The following is a 17,795-nucleotide window of genomic DNA, read 5'->3' on the forward strand; positions in this document are numbered from 1 at the left end:
GAGTGGAACATTCAGTGACCACAGACACTATTAAACATGTGTCTATTTATCACTGTCAGGGCCACAGTGTTTGTGTGGCTACCACTGGTGGTCATAATTTTTCCATAACTCTAGTTCATCAAATTAAACCAGAGGCATGAATGAGTCTGAATGAATTAGGATGCCGCAACCACAAGCGCTTGTCCTGTTTTATGAGCTCACGGCTGTGGCTTTCAGAGAAAATCCTGCTCCTTGACAAAAATATACCTCAGTTTGAGCATGTGGATAAAAACAAGCTTCCCAAAGGAAGGACCTCTTTCAGAACACAGATAAATCTCATCTCTGTTTGTTTCTTTTGGGCAGACACACACGGACAATCACATTCCTATTTTTCAGCATGAATAATGGTTTAAACGGGATACCTGGCAATGGGTGATAAAACTCACCTTCGGTCCAAACATTCCCAGCATCCCTGGAAAGCCGGGTTCCCCGCTGTCACCCTAAATCAAAGATTATTATTAATATTTTGTTCCAAGATGAACTCTTTCTAAGGGTTTTTTTCTAAGCAGCAGGATACAGTCGGTTGGGGAGTTCTCAGTGAAGTATAACAGTATTCATGGCATGTTTCTGTGTATTTTTGTCTGGGTATAGTACTCACAGGTTGGCCCTTAGGGCCCCGGTCTCCCTGAGATCCAGGAAGACCCATTCCTCCCTTAAAACCTCTCTTTCCTGAAGGGCCAGGATGACCAGGAAGACCCCGCTCACCCTATTCATGCATAAATATAACAAATACATGCATCAAAATGATCCAGTCGAGAGAAATTATAATATATGAAATACAATATACGATATTTTTTCTTCTAGTATCTTAATAAATAAAATAACTTCCTTTATTATTTAATGATAAATAAACAAGTAAATATTTTTATTTGCAGTTTGTCTAGGATGTTAATGATAAATCAATCAATCAATATGTGATAATTGTGTCAAACGTTTATTCTTTCATTAAATTCTTTTTGTATTTTTCCTAGGATGTGAATAAACAAAACAAACAAATAAATAAGTGATAATCATGGTAAAATTTTATTCTCTGACCTTTGGACCAAATGATCCCTGTGGGCCTGGTAAACCGATAACGCCAACTTTGCCAGGTGCTCCGGGTTTACCAGGCAAACCAAACTCGCCATCATCTCCCTGATCGCCCTACAAGAAAGAGAAAGTAAGTAATAGACTTGAAACGACAGATCAGATCAGGAATCAAGAGATCCGATCATGAATTCTTACTGGTATTCCTCTGCTTCCATCTTTTCCTGGGGTCCCATCCGTCCCAGGAATGCCCTCCTGTCCTTCTCGACCCACTGTGCCTCTCGGGCCGGGCAACCCAACAACACCCTGATTAAGAGAAAATACAGAGAAAACTGGGCATTAAGTAAGTTATTAAGGAAGAAAGCCCTTCTATTTTAATAAAACAAAATTAATAATGATGAGAAGACATTTCTTTTAGTATTACAGTAATGACATTTGCGGGGGCGCTTATTTTCATGCAGTATTGTTATTTACATTTATGTTTTTACATTTATCCAAAGTAACTTACTGCTCTTTGAAGTCATTTTAACTGTGTCTGCTTGAGAACTAAACCCATGACTTTGGCAGTGATAAGAGATTTTAGACCTGTATTTCTTTGTGAGATTCACCATAATAAAATGAAAGAGTTGTGTCTTCTTACCAGTGAGCCTCTGCTGCCACGCTCTCCCTGCTGACCCCGTTTACCCTTCTGACCCTTTGAGGCAGAGAGAAAGTGACAGAGAATAACACAGCATGTGAGAAAAACAAGCAATGCCAAGATGAAAACCACAGGCACAGAAGTAATCGTATACACCATGAACGTACACACACATCTAACCCCTATTGCTGAAGTATGTGACAAGACTCTGATTTCTACCACATGTTGTTTATCTCTGCCATTCCAAAACATAAGTAATGAAATTTGAAATACAGCAAAAGATACACACACATGCTAACACACACATACGAGCTGCAATCATAGCGTTACCTGTTCTCCTTTGGATCCTTTAGGGCCTTGTATTCCACGAGGACCAGGATCACCCTAATAATGCATAAAAAAATAAACAGAAATGTATTTATTTGAGTGCAGTAATGTCTGTAATTATGATCTGATATCATATAATACGCACAGGTAGTCCAGCCGCACCAGGTTTGCCTCGAAATCCATCAACACCCTGCTGACCCTGCACATACAAAACAGGGTTATTATAGTTAACTAAAAATATTACAATATTATTAATATATATACTATATATTATTATTAAGTTATTTGAGTGTGTACATACATACATATAAATATATATATATATATATATGTGTGTGTGTGTGTGTGTGTGTGTGTGTGTGTATGACAGAAAACCCCCAAAAAATTACTAAAACTAAAATTAAGTTAAGAAAATGGAAAATCTAAAAATACAATTGGCTCAAAAAAATAAAAACTATAATAGCATACAAACAAAATTATTCAAGAACTGCAAAAATAATTACGTCAAAAAAAAAATGCATAATGAAAAGCATACTATATATGAAAAGTTACTTAAAAAAAATATTTATTAAAAAATAAATTAATAATAAAAAAACAATTATATTTTTGTGAGGAAAATCTGAAGAGTGGTGTTTGATCACGCAAATCTCACCATTCCATCTGTATAAACTCTCAAAGTATGAACAATATTTATAATAATAGTGATGCGTTTCTGATAATTCCATTGCTAATAATATTGAAATTAGTCTCTATCAAAAGTTCTATAATTTATCTATTAAAACACATACATCTCCACTCAAACCATATTTTTGCTGGTGGATATTTTAGTATAAAATGAACCTAAATCAAAACGGTCTTGAAATGGTTTTCATCTTCATGTGATCTATAACATATTTTTATGTTTAGCCAATTACCATATAAAACAGCCTTTAAATGTCTCAGTTGGCAGTTGTTAATCTGTTATAGGAAACAGTCACATGTTGGTGTGTGCCGACAGTTCGCAAACAAATTAGCTAATGTGCTTCATATGCAGTTAGACAATAGTAGGCTCTCTTATCTCACCACGTATCCTGGATCTCCCGGTTCGCCCCTGTCTCCTCGCTTTCCAATTTTACCCTGAAAATACACAAACACATGCATGAAGCTGCGAATATCGCTAATGAAATTAGAGGAAATCACAGACAGATATAAACTTGATAAAAAGAGAGACTCACTTGGAGTCCTGGAGGACCAGTAGGACCCTCCACCTTCCCATCATCCCCCTGTTCACCCTAAAACATTACATAATGCAAAACATCAGATGATTATAGAAAACTGATTCAAAGCAGTTCACATTAGTGTGTCTAATGATATATGTTAATATGATAATATTATGATGCTATTTCATTATAATATTCATTGACATGGTATTTAATGGCACTTTGAGGTAATAACAATGTATTTTAAACCTAAGCTTTATGTATTCAGGTCCACGTCTAGCATAGATTCAACCATGAAGGGTGACAATATTGTGCAGGTCACATATATAAAAATTTATGAATAAAATGAGTCATAAATACACGTTACCTTTTCACCCTTTGGTCCCGGGGGTCCTATTGGACCTTGAGGTCCCTTGTGACCCTGTAGAGAAAGAGAAACCTTTAAAGAACTAGCAGACTTGAGTTGATAAATCAGCGCACTGATGTGAGAATGAATAATGGTTAATGTGCTGATATGATCATGTGATGGTTTTTGCACTTGTTTTTGAGTCACCTCATATCCTGATATGCCCGGATCTCCCTGCATCCCCATACGCCCGGGAGCACCCTGCGACACAGCAAGAAAGTCAAAGTCACTGTCAACTTTATTGTGCTTTTTAGCAAACTGCATGGCACAAAGATGTGAAAGATAAGAGAGAAGGTGAGGCAGACACGTTTCTTGAGCAGGTTAAAAGCAGAGTCAGTTCAATTAAAGTAAATAAGAACTGATGTATCTGTTTACCACATGTCCGATGGTTCCTCGAGAGCCCTTGGGTCCGGTGGTTCCGATTGGTCCGATCTTTCCCATGGCTCCAGTCTCTCCCAGGTGGCCGATATTACCTTTGGCACCCTAAAGGCAATGTGAAAGTACAGTCAATACTGTGCTTAACAGATTAAAGATAATTAAATAACTTCAACCAAACAAAATGTTATCTTGAACTCGAACGTCTTACCTTAAACCCTGGCTTCCCTCTCTCACCATTTTTACCAGGTTTTCCTTCAGGACCCTAAAACACGCATGCAAAAATGAGGGAAAGCAACGAAAACAACCCCCACCATCATTTCGAAAAAAAAAAAAAATATATATATTATAATTAAAATAACTAAAACTATTAAAAAGTTTATGTTAGCTGAAATAAAGCTTAAGTGAAATATAATATAATATACAATTAAACTTAAAAACTGGTCTTGGAAACTAACTAAAACAAAGTTGAGGTTATTTGAATTACTAAAAATTATTACTAAATGCTAGGGATGCACAATATTATCGGATTGATATTGGAATCGGCCGATAATGGCTTTAAATGTAAATATCGGCATCGGCCTGATATGAACAATAATGCCGATATGTCTCACCGATAAGAGGAATACGTTAATTCACATGTGCTCAGGGTGTGCTAGTGATTAGATCATGTCAACAGTGAGGCTCATTCTTGAAGCAAAGTTTTGTCTGAATGATGATTAGATTGACTGTTTTGGATCGCTGCATTTAATCTGTGAAAGCATGTACAGAATGAAGCGTTCCATGTGTGACAGACTAGAGTAAACAGTAATAGCATGTGTAGAGGCAGCAGCGATAGCCTCCCCCGGGTCCTAACGCCCGCTCGGTAAGGAGTTTTAATCTGTAGGGGGCGCTGTTGGCCTACTTCTAATTAGATTAAAAGTAAAATAGCCTACACAAATAACATTTAGACTGTGTTTCTGATTAAATAAAGCAGTAACTGATGTCATAAAATAATGAGTATGTTTTGATTTAAAGGTTAGAAGCTATAGCTTACATGAAAAAAAATAATCACAAACATTAAATAAATTAAATAATTTTATATATACTGATTTATTCATTAATGTGTAATATTTTTTTATTTTTTAAACAAATCATAAGCTCTAAAACAAAATTCATAATTTTTACAACTCTTTTGCTTTAGACCATCAACAAATGTTAAATCTTAAAATAAAATGTTAGGGTTAACACAGCATCTTTCTGGGGAAGAAAATGCAGCGGTTGATTTATAGTTTGCATATAGTTATTTTCAATGTGCTTCAATGTGCTGTCAAAAAACCTTCATTATTGTTTATTTAATTCTAATAAGTAAGTTCTTGTTAAAAACTAACCAAAATTTATTGTGTTGTTTCGGTATCGGTCGAAATGAGTTGAAATATATTGGCATATCGGATATCAGCAAAAATCCAATATCGTGCATCCCTACTAAATACAAAATTATATAAGAATTAATACAAAATGATATAATAATAATAAAAATATTAATATTAAAGAAACAGGGTAAAAAAAATTTTTTGTTATTATAAATTCTAAAATTAAAAATTTAAATGTAAATAATATATAAAAGCAAATTCAATATGCTATATTAATCAATGTTATTATTAACAAAAATATATATATTTATTATTCATAAATATTAAATCTCTATGCATATGTATATTTTAAGATTGCCTAATCTTTTAGTTTTTCTGGGCAATGCCTTTATTATGTGACAACCCCAATCTCCCCAATTAGTACTGTTGTTTTATTTACTAGCTGAAAGCCCTGCATGCAGTATGTGTTTTGAAGTATAAAGTATAGTATGAGTGTGACATTGTTTGTTCATATCTGCATCACTCACTCTGACGCCAATATGCCCAGGGTCGCCCGGTGGCCCTTCTTTCCCCTTGATTCCCGGGTCACCTCTGACACCCTGCTCGCCCTCTCCGCCCATGTCGCCCTTTTCACCCTGTTCAAACAACACATTTTTGTTCTACATTTTTTGTGGTTTAAATAATGTATTTTGGAATACTTGTGAACATTTTATTACCTTGGCACCATCAGGGCCAGCCGGACCAGCCTCTCCTTCTAAACCCGGTTCTCCCTGTAGCAAAAAAACTAAATGTTGTTTTTGTGCATTCATATACATCAAATCCATGTTTCACAGACGTAATGAACACACACCCTTGTTCCGATTAGTCCTGCTGCCCCAGCGTTCCCCGCAAGCCCGAGTGACCCCTGCAAAAACAATGAAAAGACAAAATATGAGTCCAAAGACACAGGCGCTTTTACTCTTTCTAGCAAGTTCACGTTCTTTTTATTTAATTACACAAGTCCAGTCAGCCAAACAGCAATTATGACCAATGTCGTGTGACAGCACATCTGTGTCTGCCAAGCTCAGGCTGACATTATCTAACTTTAACAATGCAAATATAGTCATATGGTTCCTCTTCAGACTGAGATTGCGTTACGAGCGCTGTGCTACTCATTACAGAAGCTCACTGGGGCCTTGAAATGCCAACGAAAAGCAGATTTAGCAACAGTTATTTAGCACAGCATAATAGCACCTCAAGCAAGAAAATTATGGGAAATGGTTAACACTAATTTCAGGCTCTTTTCATGAATATGGTACAAAATAGAGCCTAGAGCTCTTAAAAAGTAGCCTTTTTTCCCCAACAAATGGGCAGGAAAAGGAGGAAATTGTTGATTAGCGATCTCCAGAAGTCAAACTAAATGTTATATGGGCTGTTATTTTCTATTTATTTTATAGTGTTGTTGTCAGTCCTGTGTCTTGTTTTCCCCTCCTCTCGTGTCTCTATTTGACCTTCCTCGTTCCTGTGATCATTAGTTAATTAGCTGCTCGTATTTTGGATGTGAAATTCAATAAAGGATTGAATTGAGAATCTCCGTGTCTCCTCGCTCCTTGTGTCCCGAGAGGGTTCTGACAGTTGTATGGAACTTTTTCAAACCTGCTGCTAAAACTCAGGACGTTTGAATGCATTTAAAAACCTTTATTTGTTATTTTCTATTTAGTTCAATAAACATAAAATAGACAATTAACAAAATAAAAAACAACTACAAGGTTGCCCAAATAAGCATGTATAAATAATATACGCACTCACTACTAGTCGAAAATTTGGAATATTTTTTTTTTTTTTGAAAGAAGTCTCTTCTGCTCGTCAAGGCTTTTGATCAAAATACAGTAAAATTTTATTAGTTTAAAATAACAGTTTTCTATGTGAATATATATTAAAATGTAATTTATTCCTGTGATGTGAAGCTGAATTTTCAGCATCATTACTCCAGTCTTCATGTCACATGACCCTTCAGAAATTATGCTGATTTGCTGCTCAAGAAACATTTCTGATTATTATCAATGTTTAAAACCGTTTTGCCTGCTTCATATGTTTGTGAAAAACCTGATATGCTACCATTTAAAAGTTTAGGAAATGAATACTTTTATTCAGAAAGGATGCATTAAACTGATTTAAATTGAGAAGAATGACATTTATAATGTTACAAAAGATTTCTATTTCATATAAACGCTGTTCTTTTGGACAATGGATTTATGCCTCTTATGCTTTTAAGATAACAAGACTCCAAAGTGCAAAGAGCCTACAATTTATCCCACCTTTTCTCCAGGTTCTCCTGGAAGTCCGGGATCGCCAACTTTTCCCGCAGGGCCCTGAGAGAAAGAGAGAGCATACATTTTTCTATTTCCATGTCTTTTTTGCTGCCAAAACAGATGGATTAATGACCTAAAATGATGTTCATCAATCAATTAAAGAATGACTGAGTGTGCAAACAGGATTAAACAGGGCAATCATTTTAATCTCAGTATCATTTATCTGTTTTGTCTCACCAAAACAGACAGAATCTGCAGAACGGATGTGTGTTTGTGTACGTGTAGAGTGTGTTACCTTTGGCCCTGGATTTCCGGGAGGCCCGAGTGTTCCTGGGGGCCCTGAAGGTCCCTTGTCCCAAAAGAAACAAATAATTTATCAGTAATACATTTATACAAACAGACACACACACACACATTTCAACATTACAATCTCCCATTATCTGAAGCCAAACTGTGAAGCAGATGTGTGTACAGGCTCACCGCTTGGCAGAACTACTGCAAATCGCATTTACATTTTACAGCTACATAAATCACAAACATTTAACAAACTACAAAAGACAACTGAACGACTCATGAACTTAATTCTCATTAGAAGTCGATTATTCTATATATTTCAGGGCTGAATGAGACAAAAATACACAGCGCTCAAAACTCATCTTCTGGAGTTGCTCAATACCCAGAGGATGCAAAGTAGATTTCCAGCTCTCAGTTAACATAAAAAGACACTGGAAAATGTGTTTCTTAGTGCAGAACAGAAATAAAGCATCACTCACTGGCTCCCCTGCGATTCCTTTGTCTCCTGTAGCCCCGGATGGCCCTTGAATGCCCTACAGTAACAAATTATAGAATCAAAAGATAATGTAGAATGAATTAAATGATGCATCAAGTAATTTAATCAATGATTAATATAATAATAAATCAAATAATAATAAATAAACGTTTAAAAAAGAGAATATTATTACATTGAAATATTTGTATAAATTGAAAATAATTTTTTATTTTTTATTGTTCAGTTTTTTTTTTAAATATATATTTTGATTTTATGAATTGAGCTGTATTGTATCTATGAAAAGTGCTCTACAAACAACATGTATTATTGTTACATAAATATATGACATTTTTAAGAAACAGTCCTAAAAATATGCAGTATAATAGACAAAAATACAGTACATAAATTTCAATAGAGAAACTAACCGGAAATCCCTTTGGCCCCGCCTCCCCAGGCTCCCCGATCTTGCCCTACAAAGAGATTGGACAGACATAGAGACTGTTACCATAGAAAAGATTGGAGAGAGATGACAGCAGTTACAGTAGAAACACAATCAGAAAGAGAATGTGAAAACAGGGTTTTTACCGTTTGTCCCGGGAAACCGATTTTTCCTGGAGGACCATCAAGACCCTGTGAGGAGACATAAGTTCAAGTTATATTCAAACGTGCACAGCATTTATCTTTGGTCACCAGGTGAGCTCTGGAGGACAGCATCCTTCACCTTTTTGCCTTCAGCGCCGAGTTCTCCTGGCATACCATCCGGACCTCTAGGACCCTAAAACAGAGGCGCAAGTCAATACATAAAAGGACACACAAAAACCCTGAGCTGAGATGTTTCATATACTGATCTCCTCAGTTATGTCCAGAATGGAATAAACTGAAAAAAAAAAAAAAAAAAACTTTCTTCCAAATTTCATAATTAATTACGAAGAACTGGCAAGTAACATTAAATTAAAAAAAAAAAAAAAAAAAAAAAAACATTTATACAGTGCACTAGTATCCTGCACTTTGTATTGCTTTTCAAAAATATTTAATGACGCAGTACGCAAAACTATAACAATACAGTTACAGTTTTGTAATACAACTTTGCCTTTTGTGAACTTTGGCGGTTTGATTGAATAATTAGAATTATGAAGAAGAACACGTGACAGCATTACTTTTGGTCACACTTAAATGGTCAGGTTGAGTGCTTTTTCTTGAATTTTATTAAATTAAACTGAATTGCTCAACAAGAATGAATGCTCCATCAAATCACTGTGTAATATAACTTTTTATGGCAAAGCTACTGAAATTAAATTAGTCAGCATATTTTATTTCAAGTTGTAATAGTTCCATTGTTGTCATTGTTACTTAAACTGAAATCAAAACTATTAAAAAATGCTTTTGTCAAATGAAATAAAGCTGAAATATTATAAAATGTTAATATTAGATGAAAAACAAAAATGAGAAATGTTACCTTGGCAACTAACTGAAAAAAAGCTGAAGTGCTAAAATGACAAACTAAAACTGAAAAAAAAAAAAATTAAACTATAAAGGTAAAAAAAAAAAAAAGCACATACAATTATTACAACTAAAAGTAAAACTATAAAAAATATAAGGATAAATACTATAGTATATAAATAACACTAAAATAACATTGAGTGTTAATGTATAAATAACATGCAACATGCAAAGAGTTTGCACTTGGAAATAAAAAGGAAATACTGAATCATTATATTACTTACATGACTATTTATCAAAACAATAAACTATAATATTAAAATATTTGAGCATAATCTAAATAATATTCATGAGCTAGACAAAAATATGAGCAGTATTGCAGAAAACACACACTTTAAATCCAGAAGTATATCCTCAAACACTAGGGAGCGCTGTACTGTAGGATTTAGATGTGTGGGATATGTTGGGATATTTGGGATTGTGCATGTAGGTCAATATTTAAGAGGCTCTTGAGGGTCTAAGCATGGCACAGAACTAGGTTGCATCTGTCTGGATGCACACAAAAATCTCACATTTATGCTACACAATCCTAAACAACCGAATCATCTTCACCATCACAAACAGCAGTTTGGCTCGCCAACAAAATCTGAAGACATCTGAACACAAGGACTTCATCAAGAGACCAGACACACATTCGCTCCCTCTCGAAGAATGTGTGTGCACGCTGATAATTACACTAACTTATGGCGTGTGTGTCCGGCCAAAAAACATCAGACTGTTGAAACAATATCATCATACAGTCTGCCAGCTGGCACACGCTCTCTTTGACTGTTTCGCTCTCTCACACACACTGGAGGAGCTGAAGGTACTCAGTAAAATATGCTGGAATACCTCATATGGATTACTACTGTTATTAATACTCCGGCCATCTTGTAATACATCCATAAACCACAGAAAATAAAGTGGCTCATTACTTCTCAGTACCTATTAGTGCTGCAAACGAAGTCATTCTGCAGGTGTTATCTAACCAGAGCAAATCCGCTCTTCATTTGTATGCTTCAAATACAGAGAAACATAGAGCGACAACTGAACGATTGTGAATGTCTTCCTGTTGCGCTGATAGCATATTGAGCTTGTCACAGAAAAGCCCTTATTGCCAAGAAATGAGGACATTAATCAGAATCATGGCCTTGTGTTCAGTGAGTCTTGAGTTCCTCCTTCAGTAAATCTATGGGATTTTTTTTTCTAAATAAAAGAGTTGGGATTTTGTTCAAATATCTAAAGTAACAGTAATACATGCTTTAGTAAATACCACTAAAAAGTGGAAAGAGGGCATAAAAACACAAAATATTATATATAATGCATGTATAATAAATAATGCATTTTGAATTGGTTACAGTTTCACCTTTGCCTGTATGGAGTTTTTTTTAAAGATATGTTTTCGTCTGTTTTAAATAAAGACAATGATATATAAAGAGTCTTCAGCCATTGTCAGTATATCACATACACGCTACTCTGTTTTGACCAGTTCAGCTTCTCAATGATGAAGGCAGGAAACAAAAAACAGGGTTAAATCATCATCATTGAATCAATAAATCATCAGGACAACAACTTGATTTTACGGACTCAGTGAGGGGCTCTAACTAAGACCAGACAGCGGCACAGAGACACTCAAATCTCCTAAGTTTGTTTCCATTGCATCCCTCTGCCCAGTCTTCTCTCCAGTAATTCATGTTGATTCTGCTGGTTAATGGAAAACATTTACCATGTGTGTGTTTTCAAGTGTGTGTGAGCTAACACGGTGAACATGACTTCACCAAGAACAACATGTTCCCGGATCAACATCCTTGTTGATCCTGGAACGCCATTCAAATCAACCAATCAGAATTGAGGGATACTTTAGTTAGGTTTAGGGATAGGGATTGGGTTAAGTCTATATTTATGGACAGTAATGTTGATCCAGGATCTATCAATCTGTCAATTAACTAGTCTTCCAGTTTAAATAACTGACTACATAACTAATTCTAAATACTTATCTATCAGATGACTAACTAGCCCATCACATTAAGTAACTGACAGGGAATCTATCAATCAGATGACTATCTATCAGATGGTCTAATTAATTTACTAAGAATCTATCGTACAAATTAACTTGCCAATCAGTTGAACTAAGAACTTATCTAACTAGCCTATCAGTTTAACTGTTCAAGAATCTATGTATGAGACAACTTGCCTAGCCTAGTGAAGTTTAACTAAGAATCTATCTATGGACGACTACAGTCTGCCAGTTTAATTTAACTACTAACTAAGAATTTATCTGTCAGATGACTTGTCAGCCAATTTAATTCAGAAAATATCTATTGGATGACTAACTAGTTTAACCAACTAACTTTCAAAGAATGTACTAACAGATAAGTTATATTTAACTAACAGATAATCTATTTATTGGATGACTAACTAGTCTACCAGTAACTAAATTACTAAGAATCTATCTATCGGACAATTTAATTTGTCAATCAGTTTAACTAATTAGTCATCTATCGGATGACTAACCTAATCAGTTCAACTAACTAACAAAGAATCAATCTATCAGATAACAACTAGTTAAATAACTAGGGTTAATAAACCCTAGTTAATTTTTAAACAGCTAAAAATATATTTATTGGTTGACTAACTAATCTACTAATTCAACTAAACTACAAAATAAGACTTTATCTATCAGATTATTTAAATTGTCAGCCAGATTAACTATGAATAAATCTGTCAGATGACCAACTAGCCTATCAGTTTAAAGCTGCAGTCCGTAACTTTTACCTCTTTGTCGCCAGCTATGTTTGAAAACCTGGAATTGCAGTTTCTAGCTGAATTATCTTGCGTGCACGGGGTTGTGATCCGGTGTTCCGGCACGGCTCCAGCGCGGATGAATCTAATGTTTTGAGGTGAATTTGTAGTTGTCAGTCACTGCTATCTATTAGCAGTGATTAATCTAAATCACTAAAACTAAATTAATAATTAAAAATCTATCTATCAGATAACTAGGCTACCAGTCTACTAATTAACAAACCAACTAACCTACCTGTTAAAGTAACTATAACAGAAATGGTTCGGTTTGGTGGTTGGTAATCAGAAGGCCACTGGTTTAGCCCCTGGCCTGTTTTACTGTAGCGAAAAGCAAAATAACCGAGTTCCACACGCTTACACACTCATGATGCCCAGATGACTTACCCGTCTTCCTTTAGGTCCTCTCAAGCCGATGGGTCCACGTGATCCCGGTGGGCCCTATAAAATAATTAAAAAAAGACACTTAAGTTTATTTTCGGGATTAATGCCAGGCAGACTGGCTCCCGTCTCTCTCACTGCCACTAAGAGTATGTGTTTGTTTTGTCCGTCCAAACTACAAGCACAGAACGTCACACAGAGGTGTCTGACAGCTGACAGACAGCACGGTTATCTAACGACAGCAGATGATGTCTGTGTCCTACCATCCGCTTGCTTTTGACATCCAAACTATCTGAAATATCCACTGTTAACTTACTGAACTGCCTGGTGGTCCTGGTGGGCCGCTCTCTCCTGGGGTTCCTGGGTGCCCCTGTAAGTGATGGGAAACATGTAAAACACAAACAAACACACACCAAACAAAACATACAGTGTGTACAAGTCATTGGTGTTTGGTGATGAGTTTTTGGCTCAAGGTCTGGATTTACAGTCACACCAGAGGTGTTCAGCTGGGATTAGGAATTGGCTTTTTGCAAACCATTCAAATTCTTCCACACTGACTGAATCAATCATTTCTTTTTGAACCTTGAATTATACACAGCGGCATTGTCATGTTAGAATAGAAAACGGCCCTGTCCAATCTGTTGCTATAAAATTAAAAGCACACAATTCCCTAGAATATCATTATATGCTTAAACATTAAGATTTGTACTCTACTAAAGTAGTCAGACCTATTCTTTAGAAGGGGTGTCCCAATACTTTTGACAATACAGTGTATGTGTATGAATAAAATACTACATAACAAAGAGATATCTTCTATATTACGTCATGATTACTCTACCCTGCATCACATCCACTGAATGAAATCCAAAACTTGTTTCATACTAATTTTGGGCTGCTGATTCCAAAAACGGTGCCTGTTTTGCTCAAGCACATCACACTTTATCACACAATATCATGGATTTCGTAGCATGTTTGCTTGTGACAACCATTTACAAAGTGAAGAAGTCTTGTCTTCTCCCTTTATTAGCAGAAAAACTGCGACAAACAACACATAATCCTGTCTGAATCGGAGTAGATTACAACTATTTGTTCAATTCTCAGCTGATTTTTACATGTATGAATGATTCTGAAGATATAATTGTATTATTTTAATAAGTGCATTAAAGCTAATACAAAGCCTATATTAGTCGAAAAAACTTGTGAAAGAACTACATGATTAAGTTTTATTGATATTTTGCACTCAGCATCATCAAATTAGGTCATATTTGGCCTTTTATGGCTGTTATCACATGTCAAGAAAATAACATGGTATTTCTGTACTTATTAAGTTAATGAAATTAATTTATGAAATTAATATTCTAGACAATACTCCATGCAAATACTGCAGAAACACACACACGAGCTGATGACTGGAAAGAAGTGTGCCAGGTAACTATGATGAACAGTTGAACTTCCTGTTTTAAACAACATTCATAAATTGAGGGAGAGAGAATGAGGGAGGAAGTGCATACTAAGAATTTATGTGAGGTATTTGTGTGTATGTGTGCCGTACCGTAGATCCTTTCTCTCCTGGAGGGCCGGGCAATCCCATCTCTCCACGATCACCCTTAATAAATCACAAAACAGAACATTTACACAATGGCTCAAATGTTTTTTAAATATTTTTGAAAGAAGTCTCTTCTGCTCACCAAGCCTGCATTTATTTATTCAAAAAATAATATTATTACAATTTAAAATGTCTGGATTCTATTTGAATATATTTTCAAATGTAATTTATTCCTGTGATGCAAAGCTGAATTTTCAGCATCATTAGTCTTCGGTGTCACATGATCCTTCAGAAATCATTCTAATATGCTGATTTGCTGCTCTCAGGTGTGTCTTACCTTCTCTCCAGCAAGTCCAGTCTCCCCTGCAGGACCGATGAAGCCAACAAGACCCTACAAACACAACATCATCAGTGTGAGGGTCAAAGTGTGTTCAAAAGGCCATAACTCGGTCTGTGTACTCACCCTCTCACCCATGGGTCCAGCCTTTCCTGTGACACCCTGCTCGCCCTGAAAGACATCAGAGAGTGTTTGAGTTACCGCGTGTGTGGACCAGATTTGTGTGTGTTTATATTCTGCTCATGTTCTTACTTTGACCCCTTCAAGTCCAGCAGCCCCAGGGAAACCCTTACTGCCCATCAGACCCTGGAAAACAACACAGACAGAAAAGAGACCATTTCTTAGGAGACAAATAATGATGAGAGAATAGACTGTACATTTAAACACACTTTCAGAGGAAAAAACCAAGAAATTGTATTTTGCATAAAAAAAATGAAGCCTAAGAACATCATTTGATCTAAATTCTGCTGTTGTGCTATTGAAATTATTATATTTTTTTCATTCATATAGCACACTTCATACAGTGGTAATTAACAAGTGCTTTACAAAATGATAAAAATACAATTAAAAAGACGTAAAAACTGAAGAAAATAATTTCTTGAAGCTTTTATATATATAGCATTATAAAATAATTGTTTATGCAATAATTATGCACCTTAAAATGCATTGTTTCATCTCATAATAATAGTTATAAAGCAGTTATAAGACATCAATACTAAATATGAAATACTCATTTCATACAGAGATGTTAATTTAAAATGTGTTTTACAAAAATTAAAAATGTAATAATAAATACAATAAAAAGTAAGAAACTGAAGCATAAAATTGATGAAAATAATTGACTAAAAGCCTTTATATATAACACATTAATTATGCCATGGATTACATCTCATAATACATTGAAAAATCTGATTATTAACTGTAAACACAGTTAAAACACATGATTATATTTATCTTATCATATTATTCATGATTGCTACACAGAAAATACAATATGTAACACATTATTTAACTGAAGTTCAATATTGTTCAATTTACTTCCAGACAATTCTGCTTCATAATTCAGTTTTGACATTTGATATGCATGAGTTAGGCCAATCAAAGTAGTCCAAATTAGCATGTCTAAGTGATTGCCAAATAAATGAAAATCATTTCAAAAAACCTTAATGGTTATAAACAAGCATCGTTTGGTTAAGCATAACTCTCTCTTTTTCTTTTTGTTGAAATATGACATTTCTTCATGAGATTCACCCATTAAATATGTCACATGTTTGATTATGTTGGAGCAAGACATGAGTATGCATACTAATGCAGAAGAGCTGCGGTCAGAGCACAAAGAGAACATACTTAAAGTCTCACCAAGACGTATCTAATTACTGACCGCACAACAGAGACAGAGAGAGATGAGGAAAACAGATACCTGTCTGAGGACAGAATGATGGAGTTTGTGCCAGAGAAGCACTGAGTTTGGTTAAACAAGAAAAGTGGAACGACGAAGGGAAAAGAGGAAAAACAGAGACAGAGCGGGAATGTTATGTAATACAGAGGCTGTTCGCAGCGGATTCTGAGCGGCCTGTTTTACGATGCTGGATTTATTTCTTCTGTCTATTATAAAAGAAATTCACAGCCTTGATGATTCATTGATATGTTAAATATCATTAAAGCTATTCGAAATTGAAATCGCCTATTGCGCCACCTTGTGGTCCATTGGGTAAATGCACATTTTGCTGAACTCGCACAGATTATAAAAAAATGCCAATGGACTCTTGGTCATTTTTCAACCACAAATCATTTAAAAATATATAATTTGCATAATATATTTTTGATAAGTTCTGAGGTCAATTCACCCAAAAATGTATATTTGCAATACGACTTTAAATTAATAAATGCATTACCATCATCAATGCAACTTTAATGCCTCTAAAAAATCTAAACCACACATTTCCAATATACATTTTCAAAATTGCAGACAATAAAGATTTGTTATAAGACAAATGATGACGACAAACTAGAAAGAGAAAAATAAATTGCATTTTGCGTAAAGAGAATGAAGCCTGTGTGTAATGAGAACATCACATTATCTCAATGTGCTCTTGAAATTAAATATTTTTTTATTTCTGGGGCACATTTTATACACAGCGGTAATTCAAAGTGCTTTACATAAAAATTATTTAACAAACATATGAATAAAAAAATACAATAAAATTTTTTTCCACAAATAGATTTTTTTGACAGGTCTTGAGTGATTTAAACAAAAATGTATATTTCAAACAAATTAACAAATGCAATACCATCAATAATGCAAGTTTACAGCCTCTAAAACAACATCAAAATCACACGTTTTCACTATAACCAAAAATCTCAGTAAGGCGACAAGAAACCAGCAAAAACAGGGAAGTTTTCATATGCAGATTCACAACTCACCTCGAGTCCTACTGGCCCCGGTGGTCCTACAGGACCCTCATCCCCCTACAAATTAAAATCAAGATTAAGTCAATGTTGTCTCACAAGTCTACTTAAAACACATTTATAACTAATAACAAACACACCTCTCGTCCAGCCGCTCCACGAGGTCCAGGTAAACCTCTAGCTCCAGGCTTACCCTACGAAGAAAACATTTGTCAACAGCATGAAGCTGCAAAAATAAGTGTGCAAATATTAAAAGCACTTGATTTTATAAGGTTTTCTTTATAAATAACACACCTTTGGGCCCTCGGGTCCATTAAGTCCAGGTTTTCCGATGTCACCAGGGAAACCCTGCAAAGGATTTCATCAACAAATCATCAGCAAATCAGAATCAGTTATATTTGCTGACGTCATCAATAGAACAAG

General features: G+C 35.1%; 1 protein-coding gene across 1 annotated transcript in view; it reads right to left on the bottom strand.

The window, feature by feature from the left end:
• The window catches only part of LOC306855770 (collagen alpha-1(XXVII) chain A-like), a 63,157-nt gene that overhangs the window by 6,927 nt on the left and 38,435 nt on the right, over nt 1–17,795 (bottom strand). The window contains exons 20-50 of the mRNA XM_079394631.1: nt 17,667–17,720; nt 17,513–17,566; nt 17,388–17,432; nt 15,216–15,269; nt 15,090–15,134; nt 14,964–15,017; nt 14,633–14,686; nt 13,397–13,450; nt 13,087–13,140; nt 9,143–9,196; nt 9,007–9,051; nt 8,847–8,891; nt 8,426–8,479; nt 7,948–8,001; nt 7,659–7,712; nt 6,212–6,265; nt 6,078–6,131; nt 5,889–5,996; nt 4,221–4,274; nt 4,010–4,117; nt 3,782–3,835; nt 3,596–3,649; nt 3,244–3,300; nt 3,092–3,145; nt 2,175–2,228; nt 2,033–2,086; nt 1,706–1,759; nt 1,264–1,371; nt 1,075–1,182; nt 638–745; nt 426–479 (exon numbers count right to left, since the gene is read on the bottom strand). Of these exons, the coding sequence (XP_079250757.1) occupies nt 426–479; nt 638–745; nt 1,075–1,182; nt 1,264–1,371; nt 1,706–1,759; nt 2,033–2,086; nt 2,175–2,228; nt 3,092–3,145; nt 3,244–3,300; nt 3,596–3,649; nt 3,782–3,835; nt 4,010–4,117; nt 4,221–4,274; nt 5,889–5,996; nt 6,078–6,131; nt 6,212–6,265; nt 7,659–7,712; nt 7,948–8,001; nt 8,426–8,479; nt 8,847–8,891; nt 9,007–9,051; nt 9,143–9,196; nt 13,087–13,140; nt 13,397–13,450; nt 14,633–14,686; nt 14,964–15,017; nt 15,090–15,134; nt 15,216–15,269; nt 17,388–17,432; nt 17,513–17,566; nt 17,667–17,720 (1,911 nt within the window). The remainder of the gene's footprint in view (nt 1–425; nt 480–637; nt 746–1,074; nt 1,183–1,263; nt 1,372–1,705; nt 1,760–2,032; nt 2,087–2,174; nt 2,229–3,091; nt 3,146–3,243; nt 3,301–3,595; nt 3,650–3,781; nt 3,836–4,009; nt 4,118–4,220; nt 4,275–5,888; nt 5,997–6,077; nt 6,132–6,211; nt 6,266–7,658; nt 7,713–7,947; nt 8,002–8,425; nt 8,480–8,846; nt 8,892–9,006; nt 9,052–9,142; nt 9,197–13,086; nt 13,141–13,396; nt 13,451–14,632; nt 14,687–14,963; nt 15,018–15,089; nt 15,135–15,215; nt 15,270–17,387; nt 17,433–17,512; nt 17,567–17,666; nt 17,721–17,795) is intronic.

The sequence above is a fragment of the Barbus barbus genome (genome assembly GCF_936440315.1).
Source record: "Barbus barbus genome assembly, chromosome: 36".
NCBI lineage: Eukaryota > Metazoa > Chordata > Actinopteri > Cypriniformes > Cyprinidae > Barbus > Barbus barbus.